At 39.4% G+C, this 21,055-nt stretch overlaps 1 protein-coding gene across 4 annotated transcripts in view; it reads right to left on the bottom strand.

The window, feature by feature from the left end:
• Positions 1-21,055, bottom strand: part of TM7SF3 (transmembrane 7 superfamily member 3) — a 44,184-nt gene that overhangs the window by 18,690 nt on the left and 4,439 nt on the right. For all 4 annotated transcript variants that reach the window (XM_078339063.1, XM_078339064.1, XM_035256003.3 and 1 more), the window contains exons 2-6: positions 13,148-13,302; positions 9,684-9,834; positions 7,282-7,402; positions 5,773-5,944; positions 767-944 (exon numbers count right to left, since the gene is read on the bottom strand). In XM_078339063.1, coding sequence (XP_078195189.1) covers positions 767-944; positions 5,773-5,944; positions 7,282-7,402; positions 9,684-9,834; positions 13,148-13,302 — 777 coding nt within the window. The remainder of the gene's footprint in view (positions 1-766; positions 945-5,772; positions 5,945-7,281; positions 7,403-9,683; positions 9,835-13,147; positions 13,303-21,055) is intronic.

The following is a 21,055-nucleotide window of genomic DNA, read 5'->3' as shown; positions in this document are numbered from 1 at the left end:
CCACTGTCCTCTCTCCCCTGGATTACTTCAGTGGCCTCCTAACCAATCTGCATTTCTGCTCTTGCCCCCGTCTTTTCTCAAAAAGCAGCCAGTGATCCCATTAAAATATTATATCATGGCACCATTTGCTCAAAACCTTCCAATGCCTTTCCCTTTCATTCAGAATAGAAGCTAAACCCCATACTAAGACCTACAAGGCCACACGTGAGCTACCTGCCCCCACACCTCTCACCTCACCTCTATACCTCTTGCCCTCCTCGTTCTCCTCCACCCCTGTCCTCACTGCAGTTCTTCACAGCCTCAGGCAGGCTCCCAGGTACAGGCCCTCATCCTGGCTGCTCCAGCTGCCTTGTACACGCCACACCCAGGTACGTGTGTGGCACAGCAAGGGCTACCCTGGCCATGCTAACTATGTCAAATTTTCCTCTTACTGGTGCATGATATCTCCCTTTCCTACTTTATTTATCTTCTTAGCACTCACTGTTTTCTCATGTATTACATATTTTATAAATTTATCTTATCTGTCTTGTCTCCCTCACTATAATATAAGCGGCAGGAGGACAATTATTTTTGCTATTTTGTTTACTACTCTGTCCTAGTGTCTAGAACAGAGAGTGGAATAGTGTATGGGGCTCAAAAGGTATGTGTTAAATGAATGAATGAGAACTCAACAAAAACATTTTTGAATATTCTTAAATTCTACATTAATAATATAAATATTCAAGGCCAAAGAAGAATTTGTAAAAGTTCAAATCCATGTACTCACCTAGGGAAGCACAACTATCCTCTCCTGCCTCAAAGCTGCAAGCGTATGTGTGAACAGGAACGTACGCAGCAGATGTATTTAGAAATGGGTCCCAAACAATGACATTGTATATGATACCTTGTCCCGGGAGGGAGGAGAAGGAAATGCTTGTCTTATCATTAGCCATTAGGGTAACCACCTGAAGCCAAAAATAATACATGATTAGTGTTTAGGTAATTTTTTAAAGCTATTCTATGATAATCCCACTTATGTGTAATATTAAATGGTATATTTATAAAGTATAATTATTGTTTAAAATATACACCAACCCATTTAATATGGTCAAAGGGCCATCTTACATGGTTTGTATATGCTAATGTAAACGAGCTCTTACATAAAATTCTTCCAAAGTTTTTTTAATCATTTAAGGAAGATGTAAAATAAATAATGTATAAATGCTAGTTAGGACAAAGTAAAAAGTTTTTTCTCCTCTGCTAGACTATAAGCAAGGATGGGAACTGTATTTCTCTTCTGCACTGCTCTTTCCTCAGTACACAGCCCAATGCCTATACAAAGGATGTGTTCAACATTAGCCACAAACTAATGTAGACAGTCTGTTAACATTTCACAGACAGTACCCACTTATTTTTGTCTAACAGTCTCTGAAACAAGAAAATATTGTATAAGGTTTTGCTATGTAGTAGTTCTTAACTTCAGAAATTCCATTGTAAACTATAAACTAGAAGAAACAAATGCTTTATACAACCATAATACATAGATATGTTCCTACCAATTTGAGAAAAGTAAATATTAGGGTTTCAGGAGTAAATTATTCTGAGGCCTCCTACATCAGACTATCATTGTTTAAATATACTGCTTAGCCTTCAAAAACTTGTTTTGGGGCAAAAGTCTGGTCAAGTTCAACAAACTGTTAATATTACTACCAAGGTGTCATGAAAAACTTAAACCAGACAGAAAAGTTGAATGAATATCACAACAGACTATATACTGCCTATTATCAACAATTGTTAATATTTTACCATATTTGCTTATCTAACACTCCTTTCTCCCCATCTCTACTTTCTTCCCACGGAAAGTAAGTTACAGATACCATGACATTTCACTTCTAAACACATTGCTGTGCATATCCTACCACACTGTGTCTCAAATTTCATGTGCTTGTGAATCACGGGGGACAGTCTTGTTAAAATTCAGATTCTGATTCTTAGGTCAGTGTGGTACCAGCAGTTCTGCTTTTCTAGCAAGCTCTCAGATGATGCCAATGCCATGCAACCACCTACTGCTCTGAGTAACAAGGTACTCAGTATAGGTGTAAGTCTAAGTACACACTTACAAGGGGGGTTACATCAGAATAAACCCAATGTAAGTCAAAAATGCCTTTAATATACCTTGCCCACCGACCATCATGGCTTTAGCCTAGCCTACCTTAAATGTGCTCAGAACACTTACATTGGACTCAGTTGAACAAAATCATCTAACACAAAGGTTATGTTATAATAAAGTGTTTAGTTGCTCATGTAATTTCTTAGTGGTCAAGTGGGAGCTATGGCTCACTGCCACTGCTCAGCATTGCAAGAGTATCATACTGTATATTGCTAGCCCAGGAAATTACCAAAACCAAAAACTCAAAATTGGAAGTATTGTTTCTACTGAATGCTTATTACTTTCTCACCATCATAAAATAAAAAACACTGGGAGAAATGCCTGCTGTAGGTGATGGGTGTGTAGGGTGGGTGTATGTACCTATGCAACAATCCTGCAGGATGAGGATGTGCACACGTACCCCAGAGCCCAAAGTACAATTAAAAAAAAATTGTAAGTCAAACCGTCATAAGTCAGGGACCATCTTTATAAGAACATTCTCCTATATAACCACAGTACCTTAGCTCACCTAAGAAACTGAATAATTTCTTTTTTTTTTTTTTTTTGAGACAGAGTTTCGCTCTTGTTGCCCAGGCTGAAGTGCAATGACGCGATCTCGGCTCACCGCAACCTCCGCCTCCTGGGTTCAGGCAATTCTCCTGCCTCAGCCTCCCGAGCAGCTGGGATTACAGGCACGCACCACCATGCCCAGCCAATTTTTTGTATTTTTAGTAGAGACGGGGTTTCACCATGTTGACCAGGATGGTCTCGATCTGTCTACCTCGTGATCCACCCGCCTTGGCCTCCCAAAGTGCTGGGACTACAGGCTTGAGCCACCACACCCGGCCGAAACTGAATAATTTCTTTATTTTATTTTTTATTTTTTGAGACGGAGTTTCGCTCTTATTGCCCAGGTTGGAGTGCAATGGCGTGACTTCAGCTTACTGCAACCTCCACCTCCAGGGTTCAAGTGATTCTCCTGCCTCAGCCTCCTGAGTAGCTGGGATTACAGCATGCGCCACCACACTCAGCTAATTTTGTATTTTTAATAGAGATAGGGTTTCTCCATGTTGGTCAGGCTGATCTGGAACTCCCAACCTCAGGTGATCTGCCTGCCTCAGCCTCCCAAAGTGCTGAGACTACAGGCGTAAGCCACCACACCTGGCCTGAAATGAATAATTTCTTATTAGCGAATACATATCCCAGATTTTCCCTAATGTCTTTTTTTTTCTTTTTGAGACAGGATCTCACTATGTCACCAGGCTGGAGTGCAGTGGCATGATCTCAACTCACTGAAACCTCTGCCTCCCAGGCTCAAGTGATCCTCCCACCTCAGCTACCTCAATAGCTGGGACTACAGGCATGCAGCACCATGCCCAGCTACTTTTGTTTTTTCTTAGTGGCTATATGGTTTTGCTACATTGCCCAGGCTGGTCTCAAACTCCTGAGTTCAAGTATTCTGCCCAGCTTGGCCTCCCAAAGTGCTGAGATTACAGGTGTGGGCCACTGTGCCTAGCCCCTAATGCCTTTTACTGCTTTTCTCCTTCTTACCTAAGATCAAGCCAAGTTCCACACATGACGTTTATGGTCAATCTCAGTAATCTAGAGTAGTCTGTCCCACCTTTCCTTCCCAGCCACCCAGTGACTGTGGAAGAGATGAAGTCAGGCCAGTATTCTCACAAAACATTCCACAATCTGGATTTGTCAGACTGTGCTCAAGGTGTCTAACTAGTTCTTTTATCCCCCATATTTCCTGTAAATAGGGAATCCAATGGACTGAATTCAGGTTAGACATTTTTTGCTAGAATATTCCAAGGTGATGGTGATAATGTCAGACTCCATTACATGAGCACATAATGCAGGCTGACCAATTTTCAGTGAAACTAGCTTTGCCCACTTGGAATAGGTGGACTATCAGGCCACTCCATTTAAAAGTGGTTCTCCTTTTGCAATGAGAATGAATCTAAGGATGCTACTTAGACACTCTAGAAACATCCTGTCCCCTAAAAACCTTTCACCTGCTGATCCTTGCTTGAACTATTTCATTGAGGGTCACAAAATGGTAATCATCTAATTATATTATTCCTTCTACATATATTAGATGGCACTCCTCTGCAAAGAGCTTTCTCTCAAACTGGGGAAGAATTAGTTCCTCCTTTAAAAAGGCAAGCTAAATTCCGTTATCAATTTTTAGAGTAATTTGGTGTAAGAGTTTCCTCCAGTGGTAGCAACTGAGGAAGGTTTCATTTTTATTTATTCAAGGCTGAAACCACAATCTTTTTTTTCTTGATTATTGAATTGTCCCAAATTTGGAAGTGCAAGCCCCCTCAAACAGGCTCCTGAATCTCTTTGACATACCCTTATTAGTCTTTGAGGGTTTCCCCACATTCTGGCACAAAATACTGTTTTTAACTAAAAGTTAAAAAGTAACCTAAAAAGAGCCTATTATACAAGTTCTTATATTCTTCATAAAAATAAAAATAGTATTAAAATGTCATATCTAATAAAGCAACTAATAAACTTTACTAACATAGCTTCTTATTTTGTGAATAAGCACAATGAAGCTGTCTAGAAAAATTCCACCCATCAAACATTAGACCGAAGGATGACATCATATATTATATCGCTGTTAGGAACTTTTCAAGAATACAGATAAAATCTCCCCTCCACAAAAATAATCTACTGCAGTACATCTCAAAATTTAATATGCATAAGAATCACCTGAATCACTCATCTTTTTTGTTTTGTTTTCTTTTCTTTTCTTTTTGAGTTGGAGTTTTGCTCCTGTTGCCCAGGCTGGAGCGCAATGTTGTGATCTCAGCTCACTGCAACCTCCACCTCTCAGGTTCCAACAATTCTCCTGCCTCAGTCTCCTGAGTAGCTAAGATTATAGGCATCCACCAACATGCCTGGCTAATTTTTATACTTTTAGTAGAGACAGGGTTTCACCATGTTGGACAAACTGGTCTGGAACTCCTGACTGCAGGTGATCCATGTGCCTCGGCCTCACAAAGCACTGGGATTACAGGGATGAGCCACCTTGCCCAGCCAGAATCACCTGAGGGTGCTTATAAAATGCAAATTTAGATTCAGTACTTCTAGAGTGGAGCCTAAGAATTACAATTCTCACAAACTCCCCAGTGATGCCAGTGCCACTGGTCCATGGTCCACACCTGGGGAGCAAGGGTACTCAAAAGCTCAGAGAAGAATTTTGCTCCAAGTTAGAGACTTTGAGTTTGGGTTGAAATATTAATGCCAAAGTGTATATCCTTAAGCAGTTTCTCATTATTTTTTCCTCAAAACACTGTAACCTTCACACTTGTCAAAAATGTTTACTCAATAGTTGTGGGAGTACATAAAAAATTACCACCTCCTTCCATTCACATTTCAGATTACCAAGTCACACAGATGTGGCTAAAATAAAATTTAACATAATTTATATGCACCTTCTCAAAGGCCAACATCACTTTGAGATATCACCAGCAAAAACTCCCAAGATGATAACAAATTAAAAGAGAATAAAGTGAGTGTCCCCAAAAGACAGAGAAAACAGGGAAGAAGTAAGATCCTGGTAGCTTCTACCCTTTTCCACTCTTACAAAAGTATCACAATCCAGCCACACAAATCATGGGACTCAGATTTACCTTGAGAGCATTGGCCTTTACTTGTGGCACTGTGACCATCCTCTGCAGATGTGTCAGCATCATGTCCTCAGTGAGGTCATTCTCAGGCAGAAAATACTGATAGACATCATACTGCAACCTCCACCTGGAGTCCTGGTCCGTCTCAGCATCACATGATGCGGGATCTGCACCTCTAAAGTCAACCAACAAAATTAAACATCAATCTCTTGTGGTGACAATCTCATCTATAAAAAGGAACCATGAGCCCTAATTTCAAACACTTGCAACCATAATTAAAATTTAAGAGTTCACCTTTTGCAGTGGCAATAATTGGTATTCTGAAGAAAAATAACACACTTACAGATTGAATGTTTGTGTCTCCCCAAAGTTAATATGGTGAGACCCTCATTCCCAATGTGATGATATTAGGAGTTGGGGCCTTTAGGAGGTAATTAGGTCATGATGGTGAAGCCCTCATGAATAGAATTACTGCCTTTATAAAGGAGATCCCAGAGAGCCCTCTAGCCTTCTCTCTGTCATGTGTGAACACAATGAGAACCCAGCAGTCTGTAACCAGGAAGAGAACCTTCACTGGAACTCAACTGTGCTGGCACCCTGATTGTGGACTTCTACCCTCTAGAACTGTGAGAAAGAATTTTATAAGCCACCCAGTCTGTGCTACTTTGTTACAGCACCACAAACTAAGACTAACACCAACCGGCAAGGGTGGTTCAATAACTGGATTCTCTATCAGTCAGGCCTAAAATAATACTATAGCTTTGGGGAGACAAAAAAATTAAAAAAAAAAAAAAAGCTGGGTACAATGGCTTATGGCTATAATCCCAGCACTTTGGGAGTCTGAGGCAGGAGGATTTCTTGAGCTAAGAAGTTTAAGACCAGTCAGGGCAACATAGAAAGACCTCAACTCCAATTTAAAAAATAATAATAATAATATAGCAGCTGTGTCATTTGTTAGCAAGTCGCTTAACCTCAATAACCTCTAGGGAACCTTTCTATAAAATAACAGTAATAGCCTTTCTTCATAAAATTGTTAGGATTAAATGACAAAGAACATAATGACACTCAGCACCATGGACAATGCACAGGAAGCATTCAAGTGTTCTCAAATGTTAGCCATCATTACTATTAAAGCAGAAACTGAGGTACGACTTTAATTAAAACAATGAATCTTTATAAAAATATAAGGATATTTCAGGGCTACTGAGTGCTATCTATATTTAAAGTGCTTTATAAAAACCAGGATGTACTTCCAAGCTTGTAACAGACTCACATCTGACTCTTCAAATAAAAAGAGTTCACAAGAATGAAGTGGGGAAAATATTAACTGTAAATGACAGTCCAAATATTAATAATGAAGTTTAAATTACATCAATTTCCTCCCCCCGCCCCAAAATTGGAGAATTCAATTTTACTACAGAGAACTAGGGACTTGAGAGAGCTGGTCAAATCTACACAACTGAGGTCATGTGTGTTTTAAAAGCATTTCTCAGAGATGGGAGACAGACATACCTCGCATAGCCTAGATTTGCTGGGGCAAACTTGATAGTTGTTTCAAAGAAATTATACTCCAAGTAAATGTTGGGATCAATATCTAAATCAAACTCCAAATTACAGCCTCCAGGAATAGGATCTGGATGAGAAATAGGGAAGTTACTAAACAATTCTTACATATCCAAATCATACTCAGAAAAACAGAACTCTACTCTTAGAAGAACTTCCCTAATAGAAGTTAAATATAAACACAGAGCTTCTAGTCTTATACTATTTCATGAACTAAGGTTAAAGAGGGTAAAGTTAACTAAGGTTCAGGTCCCTAGAGCAGGGCACAGCAAACATTTTCTGTAAAAGGCCTGATAGTATTTTAGGCTTTGTCAGTCTGATGGTCTCTGCAGTAACTACCCACCCCTGTCTTTGTGGCAAGAAAGCAGCCAGGGCAATATATACAGGAAGAGGCATAGCTCTGTTTCAATAAAACTTTATGTACAAAAACAGGCAGCGAGTTGGATCTATAGTCTGGTCTGTAGTCCAGGCTCTTGGTCTGTGGTCTGCCAAACTCTCCTCTAGAGTTAAAAAGATCAGCTATTGGTTGACTACTCTGGCCAGGTTTGGAATGCAGATACACAGTGTGTATATATGTATCAATATCATGCTGGAATCTTCCTCCAAATTCCATGCTCTTCTTTCATACTCTCCTTTTTCTGCATTTATGGATCTTAACCACACCAGAGAAAATGGTATGTATGCCAGCTGAAGCGCCACCGTTCAGAATTTTTCTGTGTACACTGTCCTTGATGCGAGCCTAAATTAAGTCTATGGTTTCTTATCAGGTAATTAGCCTTTTGTTGCAGATAACATTTCCTATTGTCTACTCCAGTAATCTTTTGGATTCTGCCTCCTTTCCTAACTAGTGCTCCCTCTCCTTCCTTTAACCCCAAGCTTTAAGTGTAGTCTAAATTTTTTCGCCTCACATTCACTTCTCCATCACTGTAATCTAGTTTTCATCCCTGTTGTGCCACTAAAGTGACTCTCATAAAGGGGCACCACTGACTTCTACTTGCTCTAGCATATGGACACCTTCAGTCAGTTATCTTGACCTCTCTATAGAGTATCACTCACCATTTCCTTTTTTTTTTTGAGATGGAATCTCTCTCTGTCACCCAAGCTTGAGTGAAGGGGTACAATCTCAGCTCACTGCAACCTCCGTCCCTGAGGTTCAAGCAATTCTCCTGCCTCAGCCTCCTGAGTAGCTGGGATTATAGGCACCCACCACCACACATGGCTAACTTTGTATTTTTAGTAGAGAAGGGGTTTCGCCACGTTGGCCAGGCCAGTCTCAAACTCCCGATCTCAGGTGATCTGTCCACTTCGGCCTCCCAAAGTGCAAGGATTACAGGTGTGAGCCACCAAGTCTGGCCTGCTCCCTTTTTAAGGCAGAACCTCCAGGCTGTCTTCCAACCTTCCTGACTACTCCCCAGTCTTGCGCTTATTCCTCAGCAGTTATTATTTGCCACTCACTGCCACAGCTTTAACAGCTATTTAGTTGAGAATCTGAAATCACACCCCCACTCCACGCCCTTATTTAAATTACCTACTGTGCATTTCCATCCAAATGTCCTACAAGCATCTCAGATTGTTTCCCAAACTGAAGCCACCATCTACTCCATCCCACCTCCCAAAATATTTAGCAACACAACAACACTTTTCCTATACCTATTTTGTATCACTATCTCCCTGCTGCCCAAATAGGAAACCTATGCTTCCCTCTTATAATCCATAACCACCAGGCATTGTGTTGTATCAGTTCTACCTTCTGGATATCTCAAATCCAGCTCCTCTCCTCCATCCTGCCTCTCACAGCCTCTGTTCAGATCCTCATTTCTCACTTTGTGCTGGGTCCTGACTCTGCTATGCCCTCTCCAGTCCATCCCCACACTGCTTCTAGAGTTGGCTTTCTAAGACATGAAATGGGCCACACCGTTCCTCTGCTTAAAAACTCTATGCCTCCTTAGAACCTACCTTGAAATAAAACACAAACCTCAAATTGTATGCAAGGCCCTCCACACTCCAGCTGCTGCCACACCAACAATGTGCCATTGTCCAAATCATTCTTCTTCATGACATGGAGTTTACTGCTTCTGCTTAGAATAACTAAACTGGTAAGGACTATGTCTTGCCTTATTATTACTGCCTCTCCAAGGGTTCCCTAAATGTTTTTTGAGTGAATAAATGTGTTCTCCTAGTCACTACCTGAGCTTTCAGTCATCATGCTAATTCTCTGGCTTCTTACTATATTTCCGATTATATAAATTATACTTGCAACAAACAATCTTAATAGAATAATTTTCCTTAAAGTTTCATGAACACATCCCATATTGCAAAGAGTAAAAGGGAGGAAAAGACAGAAGGGTTACCTCTTTCTGAGTAGGAGAGGAGGATAGCCATATTCTGGACAGGCTCTGTGTCTGAAGTCTCCAAGTACCAAGTGCATGTACTCTGCTCTGGTCTAAGGATGAAAACCAGTCCACTGTCAGTGCCTGTTTCCGAGGCATTGGGAAGGAGAGTCTGGAGTGAAGAAGAAGCACCGTCATGAATAGGAACTCAAGCAAAATATATAAATTACTGAGTTGATCCAGTGCACAAGTCCTATTCCAAATCTTCTCAAAACCAACAGAAAAAAAGAAACCTTCCTTAAATAACCACCTTAAATAACCAGGAAATTTTTTTCATTTCTATGTTCACATACCCACACATACACATGGAAAAACTATTCTTGAAAAATATGATTATCTAAGACTGCTATAACAAGGTACCACGGGTTTAGGTGCTTATAAACAACAGAAATTTATTTTCACAGTTCTAGAAGCTGGTGGTTCAAGATCGAGGTGCCAACACAGTTGGGTTCTGATGAGGGCCCTCTTATAGATTGAAAATTCCCAACTTCTTGTTGTATCCTCACATGGCAGAGGAAGGGCAAGAAACATCTCTGGGGTTCCTTTTATAAGACCACTAATCCCATTCATGAGGGTTCTAAATGGGGGTCCATGACCTAATCACTTCCCAAAGATGCCACTTCCTAATATAACACATTGGGGGTGAGGATTTCAACTGTGAAGGTTGTGAAGACACAAACATTCTGTCTGCAAAAATAATCTTTGATCAGGAATAGCAGATGCACAGTGAAATTCTCATGTTTCAGTTAACTTGAATTAAGATTTACTATATCAAATACTGTGTTGTCTTGGTGTCTGAGACCACTAAGACAAAAACATGAGCCCTGGCCCGAAGGAGTTCAGTTTTTGAAATGTCTTTTATGTAAGTACTATAACTGACATACTATAAACTGCTTTTAAGTATTGATATAGACTCCTGTGAAACAATTACCACAATCAAAATAGTAAATGTATGCATCACCCCAAAAAGTTTCCTTGTACCCCTTCCTAATCCTTCCTCAAATACTTCCTCTCTACCATCCCCCACTCCCATCTGCTTGGAAAGCTTTTTGAATAATAAAACGCTAAGTTAAGAGGTAATAGATTCAAGAGGTTCTATCAAAGCTAAGGAAATGGGAAGGAAAAGGTAGCAGATCAGTTTCAATATGATAAGCACAAGAAAGAATGACTCAAATATTAATGGATAAATGATCAAGTCAACAGTTTCAAAGAGCTAACTGCTGTGAGGATGCAAAAAAAAAACAAAAGTGCCACACTTTATCAGGAAAGGCACAGGAAACAGAAGTGCCACTTGCTTCCTAAGCCATGTGCAGTTCTGGCCATCGTCTTCTAAGTAATATAATAGTGGGAACTAAAGGCGGTCCAAGAAATAAAATGATAATTAAGAACAACTAAGACCGTTTCTGCATAGAAATCAAGGCCCAAGAGGCTGCCATCCAGGTCTGTTTTGTCACTAGTGATGTTGGCAACTCTATTCAAGCTCTGCTTCCTCAGATGTAGAAACAGGCATCACTACTACTTTGTTGAGCTTTAGTGAGAATTAACTACATAGAAAACCAAACACAGGGGTTCCTAACTGGGGGCCTAAGGGTCTGAGTTTCTGAAGGGCCCCATGAAATTATATATTTATATTTGAGTCCACAGACTTGAGTAATCTATGGCTCCAAGAGCTTAAGAACCACTAGCCTAGCACATAGTAGGCACTGTTCAAATATAAATGCTAATTTCCCCCACCCTCTCTCTTTTCCTTCAAAGGTTGTCTTGCTATAATGTAATTAGAAAGAAAATCATACTGATTGTCAATTAAAACAATTTTTTAAATAGAGCTAGCTAAAAAAGAAGGAAGAACTCATCTATGTGCCATTTTACTAAGCCTCCTATGTAAGAGCCAGAATAGGAAGTTGTCTTTTGAATTCAGTGCCATAAAAAACTTGGCCTCCCCTGAGGAACTGGCATACTCCTTCCTTTCTAAGGAAGTTATGAAATTTAACATGCTTTACCTTCTGCTCTAGCTGCAACAAACTTGGGCAAATTCAACATATGACTGACATTGGTATCTCTTGCAATTAATACTATTTACTCCTTTCTCTTTTTCCTCAGTTGAACTCTTCCATTTCTAGTCTATTAACTGCACACCCCTGCAACACTCATGCACACACATGCACAACCATATGCACACAATTTCAACACCTCTATGGTAGAGGCAAAAGTCAGGAATAAAATAATACAAAACAGTAAGAAAGATAGAGTGACCAATGCCTATAATATTATATGTGGGCTGGAGCACAGTGGCTCATGCCTGTAATCCCAGCACTTTGGGATGCCCAGGCAGGAGGACCACTTGAGGCCAGGAACTCAAGACCAGCCTGGACAACATAGCAAAATCCTATATCTACAAAAAAAAAAAATGTTAAAAATTAGCTGAGTGTGGTGACATGTGCCTCTAGTCGCAGGATCAATTAAGACCAGGAGTTTGAGGCTACTGTGAACCATGATCACATGACTGCATTCCAGCCTGGGTGATGGAGATCCTATCTCTAAAAAAAATAAAAATAGGCCAAATGCATTGGCTCATGCCTGTAACCCCAGCACTTTGGGAGGCCAAGGTGGGTGGATGGCCTGAGGTCAGGAGTTCAAGACCAGCCTGGTCAACATGGTGAAACCCCATCTCTACCTAAAAAGTAACAAAAATTAGGGGGGCATAGTGGCAGGCACCTGTAATCCCAGCTACTCAGGAGGCTGAGACAGGAGAATCGCTTGAACCCAGGAGGCGGAGATTGCAGTGAGCTGAGATCACGCCATTGCACTCCAGCCTGAGTAACAAGAGTGAAACTCTTCTCAAAATAAATAAATAAATAAATAAACAAATAAAATAATTTTTAATTACATATAAATTGGATTAAGACAGATTTGTTTACCAAATTCCAGAATATTATAAGATAGGCTTAGTACAAATAAAAAGAAGTATAACTTCATGCAAGGTGAAATTCATGTATAGGTCTAAGGCATCCTAGAAACTAAATATAAATAGATTTGTAAAATATTACGTAAACAGCAGTCCTTCATAGCTTAAGCTAACCCAGGGAATTTAAAAAACTTTCTAAGGCTGAGGTTGCAGTTAAGAAGTTTAGTGATGACATCTATAATAGAGTCCTTAACACTGCTGGAGGCATTGGCACAGGGTCCCCTTTCCCCCAGCTCGGCTCTCTATTATCCCCTTTTTAAGTCAGAAACTGCCACACTCAAGAAAGGCCTGAGATACTCTTAATCACCAACTTGAAAAGATCCTATCTTGATTTTTTTTTTATTTAAGACATAGTTCATAAACATAAAAGAGAAAGAGATATCAAACTCTAATGCTCATACTAAATACCAGATCCCAAAATATAGAAATGATTTTTACTAAAATAACTGTTTGTACTTACCGGAGAAAAGGAAACAGTTGTATTCTGATACTGTGAGTGTATTTGGAAAATAAGAAAAGTCACATTGTTTGAAATATCATGCAAAACAGCTTCCTCTGGAAAGGGCCTATTGAGCTCGAAGATTCTAAATTTCCCCACAGAAAATTCAATAAGACCTACAACGAGATAAACTTTTCATTATAACACTTGTACTCTTATATCAATTTGCAGAAATCATATTCATAAACAAAGGTGGAATTTAATCCTCAGAAAAGCTCTTTGAGGTAAATACAGTTATTGCTCCTATTTCACTGCTAAAGACAATGTAGCTTAAAAAGTGAAGCAGCCCATCTAGGGTCATCCAGCCAGTAAATGGTAGAGCTCAGAACTAAAATGCAAGAGGTGCTTCAAAAGATACAAACAATTTTTAAAAGACAGGCTCCCAGAGCCCAGAACTTCCCCTCTGGTAGCAGCAATAACAATGATCTTCCAAAGAGAGTACCTGAATTTAAGGACGACAACCCTGTGGGGCTACTAACAATCATGGATGTGCTGGTGTTAAAGAACCACATTGTCTTGTGAATTATGAAGTTGCATAGCCTGAAGAGACACAGGTGGCTGCAATTTAATACCAGCATTTACCAGCTGTGTGATTTTAGGCAAGTTACTTAAATCCCCTTAAGCCTCTATTTCCTCATTTGTCTAACTGAGATTCCAAAGGAAGGTGCCATAGATACTGACAAAAATGTCTGTTGAGTGTCCACACCAGGCACCGCACATACAATTGTGAACCACAGGCATTCTGTAAAAGAGAGCTTTTAGTTTGCTTAAGGATCAAGCTCAGAGTCCATAAAAAAGATAGGTTACAACAAGAACAGTTTTTCAACACCTCCTCCAGGCCTGTCCCATCTGTCCATCTGCCTCCATGGTCTGCAACTCACTGACTCTGACCCCACTTCTCTGTGGTGTGTTTCTCCCCACTGCACACCAGCTCTGTGTTTTTCCAATCTAACTCTCAAATAATCCTTTAATTAGGTTGCTCGTATCCCGTGTAGTCCTGGATTCCTACCTCACCACCCACCCTACAGTCAGTATCTCTCTGCATGAACAGCAGAAGAGATCCCAAGCTTCACGTAAGCAGTCTTGGAGATTCTATTCTAAAAACAAACAAAAGATTTAGATTAAATATAGATGAAAAGGAGTTGATGAAAAAAAGATTACAATTCACCTGAGTCCCATAGTGGAACTGTTATGTTTTATTTCAGAAGAAAATCAGATTCACCCAAGTCCCATAGTGGAATTGTCATGTTTTATTTTAGAAGGAAATTAGAGCCAGTGGATGGTAAAAGAAAACATTTCAGATACTAAAAAACTTAATAGCACATTTTTATGTACCATGTCCCAAGAAGGTCAATTTTCTTTATTTTTATTAATTTTTTTTTTTTTAAATCTTCAGTCAGTCTCTGGCAAAAGAAGGTCAATTTTCAACACTTTTTTTTTTTTAATACAAATGCTCCACTGGATGATTTAAAACAAAACAGAACCAAAAAAATCAAGAATGAATAGCCCATGGAAGGATGGCCAAAAAGAAGACACAGATAGTGCTAAGACTAGAATAATGTTAACCTCTATATATTTTCCCTAAGCTCTGTGATGCTATATTACCTTCATAACTTAATGTTTTTTTAAAAAATGATAATAGAACAAAAGATTATTTATGATTACAATTTCATTTCTAAAACTCTGGAGAAATTTTATTAGTTGTAGCAATGACAATTGAAGATAGTATATTTCCTGTTTATGGAACCAGAAAGCCATTTTACATTGTATATGAACCAAACTCTAGATGGAACAGAGGTTAAAATATTAAAGAGTGGCCAATAGAATCTGGGTAGGGAAGTCTGGAAAGGGTGGGAAGTTTGTGTGTGTTTTCTTTTTAAAGAGAAACAAGAAAAGCATGTTTATATTTTCCAGGACTTCCCATCATGATTATTTCATTAGAAAAGCAAATTATACATAAAACTACATAAATTTCAGTAAATGACACTAAAAATGTTTCACGTACTGCCCTTCAACTTTAGTCCCATCCATCATGCATCCTCCAAGTCTTAAAAATTCCCACCTGTTTTGGCAGTATCAGTATGTTTTCCTACAGATTAATCAGATTTCTATCCTTTCACTGTTCACAGCACTCAGCTCACTTACTATCCTGCCTTTTCTCATCTATATCTTCAGTTTTTCCCTTTTGTTCTCATTTTCCCTATTTGGCAAATATTTATGAGATACTTATGAACTATTTGTTGGACACCATGACCAAAACTAATACAAACAAATTCATATAGGTTATCCAGGACTTCTGTGATTATCACTTAAACTTGCCTTTGATATATTTTAGAACATGTTTTAATAATCCTTATGTCTATCTCCCATGACATGGGCCTTCCATCACAACAGTACAGAGAACCTTTAAAAGCCCTGGAAGAGACTGAAGCCACCAATTAGAGAAGGCTTCATGGTAAACTTTTTTTAGCCTTCCCTTAACCTAACACCCAGGTTGAGGATGAATCACAGCTCAAAAATACTTGGAGAACCAAAACTTTAGCAAGACAGTACAGAAACACAGAACAACGGAAACAGAAATACATTATTAAACAACTGATGACTTCACAAAATGAGTAGAGGAGTAGTAAAAGCAGGTATCCCTGGAAGTATATTTTAACTGGCTTTTTTCTTTTTCTTTTTTTTTTTTTCATTTTGAGATGGAGTCTCACTCTGTCTCCTAGGTGGAGTGTAGTGGCAATGATCTTGGCTCACTGCAATCTATATCTCCTGAGTTCAAGCAATTCTCCTGCCTCAGCCTCCAGAGTACCTGGGATTACAGGCACGTGCCACCATGCCTGGCTAATTTTTGTATTTTTAGTAGAGATGGAGTTTCACCATGTTGGCCAGGCTAGTCTCAAACTCCTGACCTCAAGTGATCTGCTGCTTTGGCCTTCCAAAGTGCTGGGATTACAAGTGTGAGTCACTGCACCCTCTCTCTGTCACCAGGCTAGAGTGCAATGGCGAGATCTCAGCTCGCTGCAACCTCCGCCTCCCGGGTTCAAGTGATTCTCCTGCCTCAGCTTCCCGAGCAGCTGGGACTACAGACACACAGCACCACACCCAGCTAATTTTTTATGTTTTTAGTAGAGATGGGGTTTCACCATTTTGGCCAGGATGGTCTTGATCTCTTGACCTTGTGATCTGCCCACCTCGACTTCCCAAAGTATTGGGATTATAGGTATGAGCCACTGTGCCCAACCAACTCTACATTTTTTTTTTTTTTTAAGACAGAGCCTTCACTCTTGTAGCCCAGGCTGGAAGGCTGTGGCATGATCTCTGCTCACTGTAACCTTCACCTCCTGGGTTCAAGCAATTCTCCTGCCTCAGCCTCCTGAGTAGCCGGAATTACAAACGCGCGCGCCACCACACTTGGCTGATTTTTTGTATCTTTAGTAGAAACAGGGTTTCATCATGTTGGCCAGGCTGCTCTTGAACTCCTGACCTCATGATCCACCCACCTCAGCCTCCCAAAGTGCTAGTATTACAGGCGTGAGCCACCGCACCCAGCAAACTCTACATTTTAAATGTTTTTAAGATAGGAACACATACTAGAAAAAAAAGGAGGGGGGGACAAAATGGGACATTCTCTCTATACTCTGTCACTATTTTGCTTTCCCTTAAAATGGTAATATTTTTCTAAAAAATATGTAATTCTTACAAAAAGTACAAAATAGCCAATTCCTCCAGCAAGTACTCTGCACATAAATCATCATTGCTAAGTTACCTTTAGATTAACAGTTTTTATTTTAGCAGTCCAATTTCTCAGGCTTTTCCTTTATGATTAGTCTTTTTTGTGTCATTTTAAAGAAATCTTTGCCAATATATTCTAAGATCGTGAAGATACATTCCCATGTTAACTTCTAGAAGTTTTTTCTATCTTTCACATTTACAGCTGAAACGCAATCTGATGTTGATTTTTATATATGGTATAAGACAGAGGTGGCAGTTTATTGTTTCATATGTTTATCTACTTCACAGCAACCTTCACTAGAAATACCACCCTGTAGGTACCGCATGTTCTTACTTATAAATCAGAGCTACATAATGTGCATATAAGGACCTACACTGTGAACTGATATGCATTGAAGACTGAGGATGTTGGGAGGGGCCAAGGAAGAGAAATTACTTAATGAGTACAATGTACATAATTCCAATGACGGATACACTAAAAGCCCTGACTTCACCAGTACACGATACATCCAAGTAACAAAACTACACTTGTGTTCCATAAATTTATACAAATAAAATAATTTAAAAATACCACCCTCTCCCTACTGCTTTGCAGTTCCACCTTTCACATAAGTCAAGTGAACCTAAGTGTTTGCTTCTGGATCCTCAATTACATTCTACTGGCTTATTTGTCTAGCTACAGACACCGATCCTAACGCAAATATTACGACTCTCTTAACTCCGGCTCCAGATTTGTTCTTCCTTCTCAAAGCTGTCTTGACTATTTCTGATCCTTTTCATTTCCATATAAGCTTTAGAAATCAGCCTGTTAAAATACACACACAAAAAAAGGCTGCTGGGATTTTGACTGGGATGGCCCTGAATATATGGACTAATTTAGGGAGAAATTATATCTTTAAATATCTTTATCTTTAGAATTTTTTAAGCTATGAATTTGAGATATTCCTCTATTTCTTTAGTTTCTCAATTTAGCTCAAGAATGTTGGGATGTATTATATCATTTTCTCTATAGACATCTTTACATATCCCATGATAATCATCCGGAATAGGTAGTATTTCTTGAGGCTATTGTAAACTTACTTTTTCTCTTAATTGTATTTCTTAACTTTTTATAGATATGGGGTCTTACTCTGTTGACCAGAATGGTCTCAAACTCCTGGCCTCAGGAGATCCTCCTCCACTCAATCTTCTAAAGTGCTGGGATTACAGACTGAACCACCCCCACTTAATCTTCTAAAGTGCTAAGATTACAGACTGAACCACAGCACCCAGCCCTGCCTTTTTTTTTTTTTTTAGATGGAGTCTTGCACTGGAGTGCAGTGGTGTGATCTTGGCTCACTGCCACCTCTGCTTCCCGGGTGCAAATAATTCTCCTGCCTCAGCCTCCTGAGTTGCCGGGACTACAGGCACGTGCCACCACATTCAGCTAATTTTTGTATTTTTAGTAGAGACAAGGTTTCACCATTTTGGCCAGGATGGTCTCAATCTCTTGACCTCGAGATCTGCCCACCTTAGCCTCCCAAAGTGCTCCCAAAGTTAACAGGAATTTAATGTCCCAAAGGTCACACCTGGCCTGCTTTTTCTTTTAAATTTCTATTTCTAGCTGTCTCTTTACCAATATGCCTTTTATAAAAAGTTCTCCTGTAATTCTAATGTTTAGCCAGGTTTGAGAACTCCTAAGGTAATGTTCGATGGACAAGCAAAGGATAAATGTATTTTTTCCCAATCTTAGTTATCTTTAACCTAACTTCTGTGTGAAAATAATTTGGCACTGTAACCTTGGCAATCCAACAGCCATTGCACAATTTTTTCAGAAGACTGCTTCAACCGAATTAGTTGTGGTTTGATTCCTGGCTGTGCAGGATTTTGTCATCTTTTATGTTCCAACATCTAACACAGTATAGTCACCTAATTGGCATACAGTAAATGTTTGTTAAATGTTGGTTGAACTATGTGACCTCAGGCAAGTAATTTATTTCCTCTGGGCCTCAGTTCCCTCAAAGTAAAATTGAGGTAACTGTGCTGCTATGAGTTGGCTGCTGAAAGTATCAAACAAATGAGAAACAATTTTTTAAACCGCCCAAGGCTATACAATAAAGTATCATTTATGATCTTCGATTAGACTTCCTGTGCTTCAGAGGTTCATCTCCTTATTGAAAGAAAAGAAAGAGAATCAGGCACTCAGAGCAGCTCTACAAATTAATTAGCAGTTAGAAAGGGACTAACAGGTACAGGGCATTCACAGAAGTTCCAGGAACATCATAAGCATTATGTTGAGAAAGACTTCCATAAAGTGACAACAAAAGGTACTGAAAGTCAAGACAACTTAAACAGCTCAGTCTGGTAGAAACTCATTTAATTTCTGTTCATAAAAAGAGATTTTGCAAAAGAAGATACACACCCAAAAGAATCCTGAAGCAGTTAACAGGAATTTAACTTCACTTCTAAAGGCATCTGGAAAAGGATTTATTAGAAGCATTTTATGAGGCATAATTAGATCTTATGACTTGGAGAGTAGGAGGAAAAAAGACAGCACATCAAAAGATACAACAAAGCAAATGGCTAACATCAAGTTGGGGCACTTACACTAACTTTCCTTTAAAAAGATTTTTTGTTTTTTGCCATCTCACCTATAGAAGGGACTTGAAACGATTTTTCATACTCATCTTCCACTCTTACCCAGAATCACTTTTTCTTTCCAATAGTTCCACTTAAAAGGGCCGCTCAATCCTAATCTTTTCCTTTTTCTTTCCCAATCAGATCCTAATCTGGCAACCATAAAAATTTCCAACTCATACTTTTTACTATTTTACTAAAATTTACTTCTATTGTTTGTGTTTTAACACAACAACCAAATTCTAAAAGAAATCTATAACAGCCTAGTCTTCCTAATTCTCTTCAGATTAAAAACAAAAATGGTTCAGATAGTTGAGTTGGTCAGAAGTCAACTGCCCCTCCCAATTTCTCATTGTTACCTTCTTAAAAATGTTCAATAGCCTTAAAAGTTGAAAGGAAACACAAAAATGAACATATTATCTTCATATACTTTTTAGAGAAAGACAGCACTGAGAGAGATTCAAGATGGCTGATTACTAGCAGCTCAGGATCGTACCTCCCAGTGAAATCGCAAAGAATGAGAGGACGCCACACTTTCAGACAAATTTTTGTTGCGCATGGACCAGGAGATTCCCAGCGGAGGAGCCCCACAGGTCGCCAGCGCGACTCTTGTGGCTGGCATGGCAGTTCTGCCGGTGCCTTGGAGCGGCAGTTCTTGGTACAGAGTAAACGGGACTGGGTCCCCTTTGGTCTGCGTTTGGAGCCCCAGGAATGCAGAGTCGCCTACTCAGCTGATTGAAAAAGGGACTCAAGAAGGAAGCTAGACCAGACATTCCCAGGCAGAGAAGTACCACGAATCTTAATGCTGCTGTTTTAGCCACCACAGTGGGTTGCTCAGATTCCAGTGCTGGGAATCAACAAATTGGATGTCCACTCAGAGACCTAATTTGAAACTCGGTAATTACAAAAACGACAGGTGGATAAATTTACAATGACAGGAAGAAACCAGCGTAAAAAGGCTGAGAATACCCAAAATCAGAATGCCTCTCTCTCTACAGGGTATCACTGTTCCTTTAACAAGGGAACAAGGCCTGATGTAAAACGAGTGTGTTCCATTAACAGAATTAGGCTTCAGAAGGTGGATAATAAGAAACTTCTATGAGTTACAAGGACATGTTCTAGCCCAATGTAAAGAAACTAAGAACCTTGAAAAATGGTTTGAGGAGAACAGACTATCTAGAGAGGAATATAAGTGAATTAATGGAACTGAAGAATACAATAGGAGAACCCCACGAAGTATGCAAAGGTTTTAATAGTCCAATTCATCAAGCAGAAGAAAGGATATCAGAGGTCGAAGACCAACTTAATGAAATGAAACGAGAAGACAAGATTAGAGAAGAAAGAATAAAAAGGAATGAGCAAAGTCTACAAGAAATATGGGACTATGTGAAAAGGCCTAATCTACGTTTGATAGGTATACCTGAATGTCATGAAGAGAATGAATCCAAGCTGGAAAATATTCTTCAGGATATTATTCAGGAAAACTTTCTTAACCTAGTAAGGCAGGACAATACTCAAATC

The sequence above is a fragment of the Callithrix jacchus genome, chromosome 9, assembly GCF_049354715.1.
Source record: "Callithrix jacchus isolate 240 chromosome 9, calJac240_pri, whole genome shotgun sequence".
Lineage (NCBI taxonomy): Eukaryota > Metazoa > Chordata > Mammalia > Primates > Cebidae > Callithrix > Callithrix jacchus.
This window is presented reverse-complemented; position numbering and strand designations above follow the sequence as displayed.